Here is a 13,548-nt window from a genome sequence, read left to right on the forward strand (position 1 = left end):
TAATTGAACTAACTAAAAGAAGTCATCTGCAAATATTCAGTAAACTACTTCTAGCAAATATTTCAGAAAAAAAATAAGATACCTGCAAAAAGTTCTCTGAAGCTCAGATATTGCCAGATACATGCACACAAACTGGCTGCAACAATTATATAAACACAGTACGTTTCCTATCAAGTTAATAATCAATATAAGGTATAAATTTGAACTATTAACCAATAACTGACAGCACGCTAAGAAGAGGCTCACTGCTAAGGAAAAGTATTTCCATAAGAGGACTAAAAATTACTTTAAACAGGGGAAAAAAATTCCAAAATCACCAGGCAGCTGTAGAATAATTCAGAATTCCACATGGTTTTCAAAAACAAGAAGGGACACAGAACCATATAAATTATGTATCCTACCAGGTCTATATGGTTTTCGCTTCCTTTTTTTAATCCCATCAGTTCCTTCTGCTACTTTGGTATCATCATCCACAGCTTCCCGTTCTGGGCTGGAATCTGATTTTCCATCACAATCCATGAGATCACCTTCTGCAGAAAAGAGACAATGGTAATTTTAATTGGAAAAGGCAAAGAAGATACTTTTCCAGAACTTCTGCATCTGAGTGGTTTATGAGAAACTGACTGAGAATGACAGATTTTTCCAAAGGTTGACAGACACCCCACAACTCTAAATGCTTTTGGGAAACCCACCCTATTGATACACAAACACCCTGTATAGAATCATAGAACCATTTGGGTTGGAAGGGACCACAAAGACCATACAGTTCCACCTCTTGGCCATGGACAGGGACACCTACTGCATCAGGTTGCCCAAAGCCTCATCCAGCCTGGCCTTGTACACCTCCATTAGATGGGGCATCCATGACTTTTCTGGGCAACCTCATCCAGTGTCTCACCATCCTTACAGTAAAACATTTCTTCCTAATATCTAATCTAAATCTTCCCTCTTTCAGCTTAAAACCATTCCCCCTCATTCTACTACTACATTACAAATAGAGTTCCTGCTCAATGGTGTCTACACAAAACCAGAGAATAAATGCTATTGTTACTGTATGCGAATCTCCGAAATGTTTCTTGGTGCCTCTTTCAGAAGCCTGTGCTATCGCATCTTCTAAGCGTCTGAGGAACTCCTAGCCATACATCAAGGAATATGGATACAATTTACTAGGTGAGATAAAACTAATTTTGTTTACTGTCCTCCTAAGTTTTGTTTTGGTTGTTTGGTTTTTTTGTTTGGTCTTTTAATTGTGAAGACAGACTGAAAAATTGCAGCCTGCCCTTGGAAGGTAATATATAAGGACTCTCAATTTGGAAGGTTCTTGACTTGAAGCTGCGTGACTGGCTGAAAGCAGGCTTGCCTATGCAGAGTAGTTTGACTTACATAGTAGAAAATTCAGCCCAGAAAAAGCTACTCAGACTTGAAGATGAAGACTGTTATTTTGAGCTAGAGTTTACACTCCATGTGAAAGCAGGGTAGAAGCAGATGTAAAGTATGATGTCATTAAAAAGCCTTTGTGTTGGAGAGAGAGTTAATTCTGTTTCTGATGTTCCAAAATATCAATATAATAATGACCTCACATCTTCATTTTATTGAAAAGCTTTTGAAACATGTTAAATGTGTTCTCATCTCTGAAAAGATATTGGAAATCTGATTCCCTGCTTTGGATTTAGATATATAATTCTATATGGTCCAAACCCACATAAAGCTAGCTGTAAGAGCTAGAAATACTGTTACAACGGGACAGAGCTGGACTCTCTCACACTACTTCCACCATGGCAGAACTCCAACCCTTGTTTTTCCACAGGCTGGGTCATACACCAGACCTTCCTCATTCGTGAAGACCCTTCTGAGTTCTACCAACAAAGCTGGTGGCTTGGCAAAGGCCGTCCCCACTGACCATCACAGCCAATTCCCTCCTCCCCTTAGAAGCACTTGTGAACCTCTTTGCGATGGCAGAAGAGAAACCTGCTTGAGTGCCAGCTTATCCTGCTACACAAAGCAGTATGCTGAATGCTAACCCCCACAGTGGTCCTTCCCACTTACTGACGGGGAGCAGCACTACCAACAACCACAGAAGAGTCACATGAACTCTACCAAAGCTGAAGCTCCCAACACAAGCTGAACTTTCAAGTAGACTTTAAAATGTGGAACACCTGACCAAATGTAGAAGAAGATGAAAGCCTACAGATCAGGTGGTAACAAAATTACCAGGAGCTCAATTTCCTCCCACACAACCTCTTTTTTTCCACCTGGAACTTTATAGTGGAAGTAAGGGTTATTCCTCCTTACCTGGAATTACTACACTACATTGCTCCAATTAAAGCCATGGCACAGCTTTATTCATCCTGATACTCATACAAAAATCTCAGACGTTCAGAGAACAGGCACTGATCCACTCAACAGAGCACAAGCAGAGCTTCTAGGAAATCTAGCCCATTTACCACATCCGCGCTGTGCTACCACTGCCAAATACATGAATGTGCTCTAATTCTCAGAAGGTCAACAAAAGCTGATCTGAACTGAAATTAAAGTCCATCGAAGCTTTGGCTCTCGCTTTCATACTCTTCTACTACATTTATGTCTTGTTATCTATTGAAAAGGGACACTTAAAAAAGCCAACAAGCAGATAATGAAGTGAAACGTGGTTTAGAAAACAAGCACATATTTGCAAAAGTAAAGATGATTAACCACTGAGCGAGAAAAACAAGGAAAGTGGTTAACTCTCTATCTTAATGCCTTCAAAAGGTTTTTTTTGCTTTCAACAACTCACCTGATAGACTATATAAAAGTATAAGACGAAATTTAAGAGTCAGTGTAATGCTAGGATAATGTACCAAACCCTGTGAATACTGAAGGAAATGAAAGAAAAAACAACTAGTGAACTGTTTATAAGCAAATAAATGGAAGGTATTATAAATAAATTCACTTCCAGTCAACAGCAGACTGGTAAGGATGTCCTAATCAAACACCATGAACAATACTTATATCAACAAGTTAAGACTGAAACTGCACTGATGGTTAAACTACCAGTTATCTCAAGTACACTCTCTGTATCTAAAAAAAGCTTCTTATGACATTTAATCTGATTAACAAGGAGGTACTGTTGCATAAACAGAAAGCACTTGAGATTGTGGTGAGGTGGGTGCCTGTGTTCCTCTCCCAACAGACACCTGCCTGACTAACGCAATGACTTTCACACCTGCCATTTCAGTAAGCCTTTCCCTGGCCATGGATTGACACCTATTCTATCAACACACTTGTCAGGATGCACAGACAGACCATGACAAAGAGGACAGGAGAATGGTACTGCACCATGCTGGCTGCTGTTTCTTGTGTCAAACAGTGGGGATTTGAAGAACAGGTCTGGTTGCTCTGTGTCTTTTTTCCAAAGGTCTCCCACCTTTGGCCTCATCTGGCTGGGGCTGCTGTGCTTACTCAGCTGTAATGGAAGCAGATGAGCCAAGTACTGGTGGCCCTGGGATGTGTGCATCTTTGCTCCATGTCTAGACCTGCAGTGGAAGGAGCTCTACCAGGGACTTCTACCATTGACTGAGATGTCATCCCCATACTGAGGGACGTGCTTGGGAAGGCAAGCATTAGCCGAGATCCCTTCATCTCTCATCAGCCTTGGGGGGCACAAAAGCACTGCTCTTCTCTTCCCTCCATACTACACTGACACCCCATCCTGGAACCTGAAATCCGTTGGGAGGGCTCTGCACACAGTGTCATCTACTTGAACCAGAGCAACACCCAGAATTCAATTCCAAACTCAAATTCCATCGCAAATTCTACCCTGGAGATGAGCACAAACAAAATGTTCATTTCACCTATGTAAATACAAGAAAATTACTGTTTTCCTCGGACTCTCAGGTCACCCCACCTCATTTCTTTCAGAAAAAGGAAATACTGTCAGCAAAGAGCTTTTCTACTCCACTTTCTTTTTCATTTTAAATACCAGCTTTACAGTGATCTTGACGCTGCTTTGCTGAGCTACTTTCAAACAGTGTTTGCATTAAATTCAAGAGCCTCAAAATACACATGTACTCAGTGAGTGCGAAGTATTTCCCACAGGTAACCCAAAAATTAGACAAAAAGGTAACTCCTATTTCCATTGTTGCCGTCCTTAGAAAGGTGTTTCCTATAGGATGGATGACCCATAATCAGAAGAACAAGAAAAATCCCTGTAACAGACAAAACTGAGCCATGACTATTGTCCAAGTAATTTCCATAAAGCATTCTACACAGAACATAAGAGTATCAGGATAATAAAAACTCCAAGGGATATCTGCAATATACACATGTACTACAACACTCCAGGATATAAGACATGCCAAAAGCAGACTGCTACCTCTACTGTCATCCATCTCCCCATCTCTTGAGTGCTCTGACTGGGCATCTGGGGGTGTCTGAAGCACAGCCACACTGTTCTGATTTATAATCTTCAATTTAAGCTTTGGTTTCATCCGTTTTCTTCTCGGTACTGTAACAGTTAGGCTCTGTAACTGAGACATGCCGGATTCTGTCAAGCAGACTCCATCCTGGGTGTATGTCTTCGGTGGGTCTATAAAAGTTAAATGAATCATAACAGCAATATAAAACTCTTTCATTTACAAGTCTTAGATTTTTAGGAAAAGCACTTTTAAGAGTTAATAGTCCACATGTATGGAGCTGAATCATGAGTGAGGAGATTGGTAAAAATGAAACAGAGCTATCTGATACTGTCTTACATATTACAGTTGTAACTTTATAATTTAGAGTCTGATGTCAAATCCAGCAACAATCCATCATATTGCTATGAAACAACTTACATCAAGGACCCATTAGGAAGAAAGGTTTGCTTATGAAAACTGGTGCCTTGCGAGGTATTTCTGTATCCCTGACACTCACTGAAAACTGTGCAACTCTTAGTCTGGATTCCTGTTGCTTATCAGCCAAGGCCCTCATCCAGCCCTCAGCACTGTATCTTCATCTCTGTTAATGGCTTTAAGCTTCCTAGAATTCTTGGTAATTCAGGCAAGTTATCAGCCCTATTTTTAGGCAGAGAAAAAACAAGTTTTTTCAAGTGAGCTGCTCAAAATCGAACTGGAAATCAATGGTAGGACCCAAGCCTCCCTCGACCTGCAAGACTGCTTTGTCCTCATGCTGTTACACGACAGTTGAGTCTACTGATAAACTCTAACATTCCTTAATTCACCATAGAGAAAGACGCTGCCACCTGTGCTGGGCCCTGCAGGTGAAGCTTTGAGAACTTTCAGGGAATTACCAAATAATGAACCGGCTGCAGTGATGCTTCTGCTGTATGGAGCCAATGAAACAGTGAATTGATAACACAGTTTCTGAAAACATGTAAAAACTTAACATTTGTTCCCTTCAACCAAAAATATTTTCTTCTGTAACATCCCACACCTCAAAACACAGCTGGTTCTGAACACAGTTCTTCCCAGGTGGCTGTTTTCTTAAGTTGAAGTAAATAAAGAGCGTTTGCTTTAAACAAATCACATGCTGTTTTTCAGATTGAAGATTTAAGGGGAGAACTTTCTCTCAGAACTACTTTTATCTAGTATCAAACGGAAAAAACATTCTGACATGATGGAAGCTCTCCTGGTAGGTATTATCATTGTAAAAAGTGACTTTGTGAGTGGGCTTGTCAAGATTATAAATTCCTAGCACAAACTAGACAAACACAGAAAAGTTGTGTCCTCCTACAGCTCCAGCCTGTAAAGAGTTGTGTACGTGCTTGACTCAGTCCCACTATGTTATCATTGCTAATATTAAGGCAAGCAACTAAGTCTGCAGGATCAAAGTGTAAATTAAAGTAATTATTATAGTGCAGGTATGGCAGGCAAAAAAGAAGAAAGAGAGAATGAGAAAAAAAAATAAGAAGCATGCTGTGGTTACTGAAGGATAGTTAATGCTGTGGGTTATAAAATCATAGAAAAAGGAGTTTTTGTCTCACGTAAAAATATACCCTTGGAATATGCTAAATGATCAAAGATTAAGCATTTATATTCTTTACCTAGTTCTTTTGATTTTGAAATAATCTGAGCTCCAACTGATGAATCACAACAGTCCAAAGAAGGCACTGAAAAATATAAGGAAAATAATTTCAACTTTTAAAACTGGTGACTTGACTTAAACTGAAACTATCAATTAGTTCTCTTTCAAATAATTCCATTAAACTCCCTAATTTATAGTGTTTGCAACATCCACTAGCACCTTTAAAATAAAGTGCTTTTCAGTGCCATGGAAGATATGACTACAAAACAAGCCTGATACAAAGTGAACTCCTCCAGCTTCCTAGAGCCAAGAATGGCACTGGAACGGCACTGAACTTGATAGTAAATCCTCTCCTTCTACTGGGCCAAGGGCAAATCTATAAAGTGGATCTACTGGATGAAAGTAACCTCTGCACTGGTCATGATGTCCAGGCTGTGCTGAGCCAAGTGTGAAAAATGGGAAGGCCTTGTGAACTAGCTATTGATCACTGTTGAATTTCCCCATGGAGGGGCAGGCACAGTCCAACAGCTTCACACAGAAGATTCCAGCTGTGTCTGTGCTCTCAGGTCTCTAATACAACACGTATGAGAAACAAAACAAGGCTGATCCATCTGAGAACAAATGATACATGACTTGTTGAAGTTAGAATCAAGATAAGAATATCAACAAATGGAACAGCAGAAACTCAATTTAAAAAACTATGCTTGTGCGCTTTGGGGAAGCATGGAATGGTATGATTAAACAAATAATGACTAAAATGTCCTACAATACTAAACTATTCCTGATTAGGGTAGAAATGTTCTTCCCATCTGCCTTAATGACAATAATCATAATTGTGCCTCACTAACCTCTTATTGGCAGACTTTTAATATTAGTAGTGACTTTACAGAGATTACGTAGACAGGGTAAGTAAAGTGAAAATTAGAAGCTTCTATCTCACAAAAACTTAGGAATAGAATCAGAAAACCTGTTAGTTTGGCACGGTTAGCATTACCATACAGGCAAGCTCATCCACACTTCTTTTTTTCCTTAGAAACCTTACCTGCGCTGAATTTAAGACTAAAGGCAAATATCTGGAGTATTTACTTTGCATCTGCCACACATGACGAGACCACTGAGGCAAACCACGTGTGGGAGGTTTGGTGCTTCCCAGACACATGAGACCATTGCACACGTGCTGCTGCTGACCATCTCACATGCAACATGGGAGTGAGGCGCAAAACTTGGATAAGCACAAAAGCCTCCAAGTAACACCTGAATTCTTTGCTAAATACAATAATGAGTATGGGATCTAGAGGATGCTTCCTAAGAATATTAAAAAAATGAAGGAAAGTGAAAAACTGTACTTAAAAACTATAGGCCTTTACAAGTTTTATGAAAGGTGTAACAAAAGAGTACTATGCAGCCTACAGAAAATCAATCTTCTGTGCAATGAGTAAATTAAAGCAGTCCATGAAAATTACTGAAAAAGTGGTGCACAGGAGTGGAAGGAAAAGACGAAGAAAAGAAACTGAAGATGAGATTTTGAAAGAGACACTGAGATGGAGGAAAACAAAAAAAATGAGACAACCTGCAGAATGGAAGAAATGCAAAAGCACTGAAGTGAAACAACAGAAAAAAGGCAGATTGTAAGAACTACGCAAAGTGGAAGGAGACATCGTGACTTGATTGGTTATAATTCAGAAGTTGTTTTAAGACAGAACAGCAATTATTGAATTGGAATCTAAGGTAAACAAAAAATTCAGCTGTGAATGCAAATTTGAAATCCTTACTTAAAACTCAAACAACATGGAGCGTTCTTCCAGTCCAGGTCAGACTGTGAACAATTTTAGCTTTGGAGACTGAATAGAGTTGCAACACTCAAATAAACAAGCTGATAGGGACAGAGGTAAGGCCTTCAGAGACCAACTCACAAAAGCTGCATAAACAAACAGTGTTTGAAGACAGTATCAAACAGACTGCCAGAAAAAGAGCTCATTAGAGTGCAGATTAAGGATTAAAATCAATAACATGGATAACAGAGAAGCAGAGTGCCGATAGAGAGAGATTGTTTAAAGGGGGCGGGGGGGAAGAACTGAACAAAGGACAGTGCTTTCTGAGGCACTTAGCTGAAGCTGAACCAAAATTATTGCAGTTATAGGATTTAATTGTTATAGCAAAAGGGTTTAACCATGCTGAATTTTGCACAGCATTTAGTAGCTTCATTTGAAAATAAGTAATTGCACAGTACATAATACAATGAGAAGTCACAGTTTCAAAAAGAAAAGGGGATGCCATTTTTAAGTCTGTGAGAGCAAAGAACAATTCTAGGAAGAAATGAAATCAGCATAAGCGACAAAATGAAATGGTTGATGTAGAGAGACACCACTAGCAGAGCACCATGGGATGCCTGCACAACTGTGTGCACGACACAGGGATTTCTTTGTCAACACATTCACTAACAAGAACAGAACAGTCTACATAATAAATGTGCCAAATAATACAAAAATTGAAAAGTTAATTTTTTAACATACAGCATTATGTTGCTTTTATACCCTGGATTTGTAAAGTACATAGAACAGAGTTTCATAATGACAAAAAATTTATTTCAGTTTCATGAAAATTGCACCACAAAGGCTCCCAGCCACAATAAGCGCATCAGTGGCAGTACTGAGCATCTCTGACAGGAACTCCTTGCTCCCTCTGCGGGCATGCTTACGTGAGCCCCAGGAGTAATACAGGCTCACAGACACTGACCAGAAACTGTCACCAGCTCAGTTGTAACCGGGTAAAGGAAACCAGGCAGGTCCCTTTGGCTCCTGCTGAGAAAGGGAAGCAGCACCAAGGGAGAAGGAAGCTGAAGTGTGCTAATGGAGAAATCACGGGAGAGAGGAAGGGATGAAATTTGCAGATAAAACATCTGAAACGAAAGGGCAACAACAGAGAGGCAGAAGTGATGGGTAGACGGTTGAGAATTGCTTGTCTAGGGGTGAACGGAGATGAAAGATGCACACACCTCTCCTGCATCTGCAGGAGTTAGAGTACAGAGGAAAAGCTGCTACTACCTGGAGCAGCTGCCAGTACCCAGTCACGGCAATACTCAAGCCATCTAAAGCAGAAAAATGTTTCTACCAAGCACAGGATTATGCTGGGGACATGCGTTATAACTTAAGAACATATTAAAAGGAACTGATCAGAGGTGATTATTTAACAAGAACCCAGCGATTAAGGTTTATGGTCTACTCCTTTGGAGCAAATATTTATGCACATTCCTGAAGGAAAAAAAAAAAACCATAACTATTTATCTTTTATTTCTGTTTCCTGAAGAAGATGACTTTGTAAGATTATCAGGTACCCATCTGCTGTTCTTAAGATGAGCTACAGAAGAGTTGTTACAAAGGCAAAAGTTCCCACTTTCACAAGGAAGAAAAATGGAAGCTTTTTCTCAATATCTACATGCTGGAAGCATTTACTCTTTACCAATAGTAAACCTGCAATGTGTTGGTGACTTACTAAGCAGAGGAGCTCTTGCTTCTCCTACAAAGACAGTAGTTAAATAGCTTGTAATAATTCTTACAACACATTAATATCCTCTGTGAGACATCACATGGAAAAAGCAAGGATTGCCCCACTAAGAAACCCACAAAATGGTACTTTTTAAGAAGCTTTCTACTGCTAACTAACATTTGTTTCTCTAAGTTGATCAAAAGCTAATTGTTCTTGCTCTGAAACAAAAAATTATAGAGAATTTTCCAAGGCGTTGTAGCAGAATTAACAAAACATTTGATATAAAAGTACATGCAAGTATTTCCATGAACATGCATCAAATGACACACTCAGACATGCAACTGTGCAAACGTACAGGTCTTAAAGAGGTTTTATATATACTGAGTCAAAACATGAAAGAAGCAGCAAAGAAACTTGTCTTTTAAAAAAGGTGAAAACAACCTGCAAAGAAAGGTTGGGAATTCCCTAACAGGTCTTGCAGGACTGGTTCTTACTCCTTGGAAGACAAACCTATGCAGCACAGCTTCACAAAGGTGTGCAGGAAGGACTATCTCAGGGACCAGCTCATGACTGGCAGTGAAACAACTCCGATACCAGCTTGTGAAGTCATTCAGTCTCACATAGTATGGGCTTCAATTATCTCTAAAATGTAGCTCTGCCAGCTCAGAAGAGGCAGTATTTTACTTGGACCTTTTTGTTTAAGTGTCCAAAGCTCAATATCAAACTAAACAAAAATCTCTGTCATATGTGTAAGCTTCTTGTTTTTTCCACTTGCAAAACTTCTTTCCTTTAGAATTTTTGAAAGCAGATCTCAAAAAACAGTGACTTCTAGAAATACATAAGCCTAAGTCATTCTTACTTCTTATAGCGATAAAAGAGGGATACTTGGAAGTGTTCCACAACCGCGTGTAGTTGCATAGGAGTATATAAACCTCCAAGGACATTAGGTGCTCTATTGAACTTTTCTTGGCAGACCTCTGGAACACACGCATGAAGGTATCTTCAACCTTGACCAGGAAAGCCAATCTTACTGACATCTTCAGAGTGGATATGAATATTTCATGAAGTATCTGCATAGTCTTTGGACCTTCCTCCTACCACACTCCCATGATACTCCAACAAAGGGTTTGTGTGAACACTTTAATGTGCCATTACATTAATAAATAGAAGCAGGTGTCAATGCTCTGTTAAAGCAGCAGGCTGAAGAAGGAACTACCCTGAGCTTACACACAGAGAAAACAGACCTGGGATACCAGCCTTACAGTAAGACCATAAATCATATAACAGGCCACTCTAATTACTGTCAGGACACTCACAATAATGTTAACCAGAACCAAACCCACTGAACCAGATGCTGTTGCTGTGCTTAAAGAGAAAATGGCAGTAACCTCAGCTCCTGAAGTGCCACTGCCACAGAGCTGTGCAACACAGACTAATGAGGAGTTAGCACATGTATTCATCAATAACATGTATGAAGAACAGTAAAGAACTCCACATTTTAACTAATAAGAAAGTGGCAACTCAAACAGGAACGTACAGCAAATTCTTTTAAAGACTGCGGCCAGGGAGAGAAGCATTGGTCTGAAAAACTGGGAGAGCTGAGCAGGTGGCATTAATAAAACATGAGGGAAGAGAGGGTGAAAATGCTTATACAGACTGTTGTTACAGCTCATACTGCTTCAAACAGCCTCAAAGTATTGAGATACAGGAAGTTTTTCTGCTTGGACTTGATTTGCAGAGTCTCCTGCACTTAATAACTTCAGAGAACAGGGCTTTCTTCCTTCCACTTGACAAAGTGAGATGTCTTTTACAATACCAAGTGGTTTTAGTCATTTACTCAAATTATCTTCAATAAATCCACCCGGAACTCCCCCGGCTGGGTTTTCTTTGCCCTTGCAGCAAGTTATTGGGGGCAAAAAGACTGAGGACACGTCCAGAAGGCCCTTAAAATAAACACGAAAAATCTTACTTCTACCACAAGCCCAATCTCCACCAGAGAAAAGAACCATAACACATTCCCAAACCTATTTATTGCAGTGTGCAGTCCTGCTGTTGGTTGCAAGTGTCTTCTTACCGTTTGTTGATGGTATGTATGGCCTACAAATGGTACAGTCAAAACCCATATCAGCTATGTTTTCCACTTCCTCCTCCGTGTTTAAGTTCTGACAGATTGCATGCATCCATCTAGAAATTAAGTGGGGGAAAAAATACAATTTAAAGGAAATACGTGGTATTTTAGGACACTCAACTATCAGTATATGGTCCAAGACAATGTGAAATACTTGTTTAGTTTAAATTCTTTTAGGGAGAAATGACTTATCAGGTTCTCTGAACACAGCCCTCCTCTACAGTGGTGTGTGTTAAATACTGTATATGCAGTATCAGATCACCCACTTCCCTTCACAGGAAGGAAATCTCTATGAAGCAATGTCCTGGATGCAAATATATCTTAGCATTATAATTTTCTCCCTATATTGCAATAATTTTAACTACTTGATAGGATGCAAATTTAGCCTCACAACAATAGTATTGCAAGGTAAATTAGTTTTATTTTGACAGGGGTGGGAGGGAAAACAAGGCACAGAGTGATTAATCAATTTGCCCAGAGTCATACAGTTGAGTCTGTGGTACAACTAGGAATGAACTAATGAAAGATTTCTCAGACTCAACCCAGTGTTCTTTACCACAAGACCACTGTGTTCACCTTTATGCTTTTACACTAGGGAGGGAAAGGCCAGATTATTAACATAAGCCTTAACAGGTAAATCCTGTAAAATACGAGAAATCCTTACCGATCACATTGTCTACACTGAATTATAAGCTCTTCATCCCTGTAAGTGCGATAGCAGATTGGGCAGGTAGACAGACTTGCACAGGGAGCACACTGTGTGTAGTTATTTTGCCATTCGCATCTTAAACCTGGAGAAGTTGCTCCACAATGTCTGCACCAAACACACCTGCAGAATAAACAAAATGATCTGTAAACTTTCAGTTGACAGGAAAATTGTCTTGTGGCTTAAAACCCTCCTACTTAAAACTGGGAGAGTAAATTTTACACCACTAGCCATTCTGGGAGGTAGCATTCATTTCAGGTCAAACAATATTTTAGTGTACAGAAAATGATATTATTGAGATTTCAAACATTGCCAATATTTTTTATACTGTTTAAGGAAAGTTCCCAAAAGTAAGAATTCTCTTCAACCTGCAAAACCAGGCAAATGGGTGTTTGTAACAGCTCAACAGGAAACACTGTTTCCAGATGCCATTCACTTTGAGATAAAGAGACTTAATCATGTGAGAGGTCAAGTCTGTTTGTGTTTTACCCAGGTAAAATGAGTGGGTTTCAGGGAGGTTTATTTTGAGAACAGTCTGGTGAAGCAGAATGAGCATTGGAATGAATGTTTCAATGAATGTGAATTTGATTTTTATTGGCTAAGAGTTTCAAAGGAAAAATGCTGTCCACCTCTAATTTCTTGGGTTTTGGCACGAACAAACAGTATTAAGAGGAGATAACAATTTCCCTATTAAATTGCCAATTCAATGAAACAATTCAAAAGTATTTTGTTTGTTCTGTTGAATACACCTGACTCAAGTACAATTATAACATCATTACAGTTCAACTGACATTGAAAATATGGAGTGACAAAAAGAAACAGAAGAAGCCAGCAGTCAATATTTCCAACCCCAGAGCCAAACACACCATTTGCACTTCCAGCCTCCCTTTGGGACTGTCTGCAGGGGTGGATCCAAGCAGTACGTGTGGTAGCTGATGTCGCAGTCATCACAGAGAAGCAGTCTTCCTGGATCCGTCGCCTTCCCACAGGCTTCACACACTGTGCACTCCAGGCACCTCCAACCTTTGCTAAGCACCACTTTCGTAATCTGCAAATGGTAAGGTGAAAATGATTTGAAAACTGCTTTATGCAGTGTGATCATTGTATAAATGAAAGTCTGGCTGGCAGAGCGCAGGATGCTCTTCTGTTCACACCATCCACATCACTAGCAGCTGTTTAACAGTTAAGACTTTCTGAAGCTTCAATACATAGGAATGGATTGAACAGA

The 13,548-nt window shown here is 39.7% G+C and overlaps 1 protein-coding gene across 9 annotated transcripts in view; it reads right to left on the minus strand.

Annotated features, from left to right (window-relative positions):
* Nucleotides 1-13,548, minus strand: part of KMT2C (lysine methyltransferase 2C) — a 218,921-nt gene that overhangs the window by 57,221 nt on the left and 148,152 nt on the right. For 7 of the 9 annotated variants that reach the window (XM_069859268.1, XM_069859274.1, XM_069859272.1 and 4 more), the window contains 6 exons: nt 13,187-13,368; nt 12,279-12,443; nt 11,561-11,670; nt 6,020-6,085; nt 4,352-4,564; nt 402-530 (listed from right to left, as the gene is read on the minus strand). In XM_069859268.1, coding sequence (XP_069715369.1) covers nt 402-530; nt 4,352-4,564; nt 6,020-6,085; nt 11,561-11,670; nt 12,279-12,443; nt 13,187-13,368 — 865 coding nt within the window. The remainder of the gene's footprint in view (nt 1-401; nt 531-4,351; nt 4,565-6,019; nt 6,086-11,560; nt 11,671-12,278; nt 12,444-13,186; nt 13,369-13,548) is intronic. The other 2 variants (XM_069859273.1, XM_069859276.1) reach the window with 2 other exon arrangements.

This window comes from Phaenicophaeus curvirostris, chromosome 6 (genome assembly GCF_032191515.1).
Source record: "Phaenicophaeus curvirostris isolate KB17595 chromosome 6, BPBGC_Pcur_1.0, whole genome shotgun sequence".
NCBI classification, from domain to species: Eukaryota; Metazoa; Chordata; class Aves; order Cuculiformes; family Cuculidae; genus Phaenicophaeus; species Phaenicophaeus curvirostris.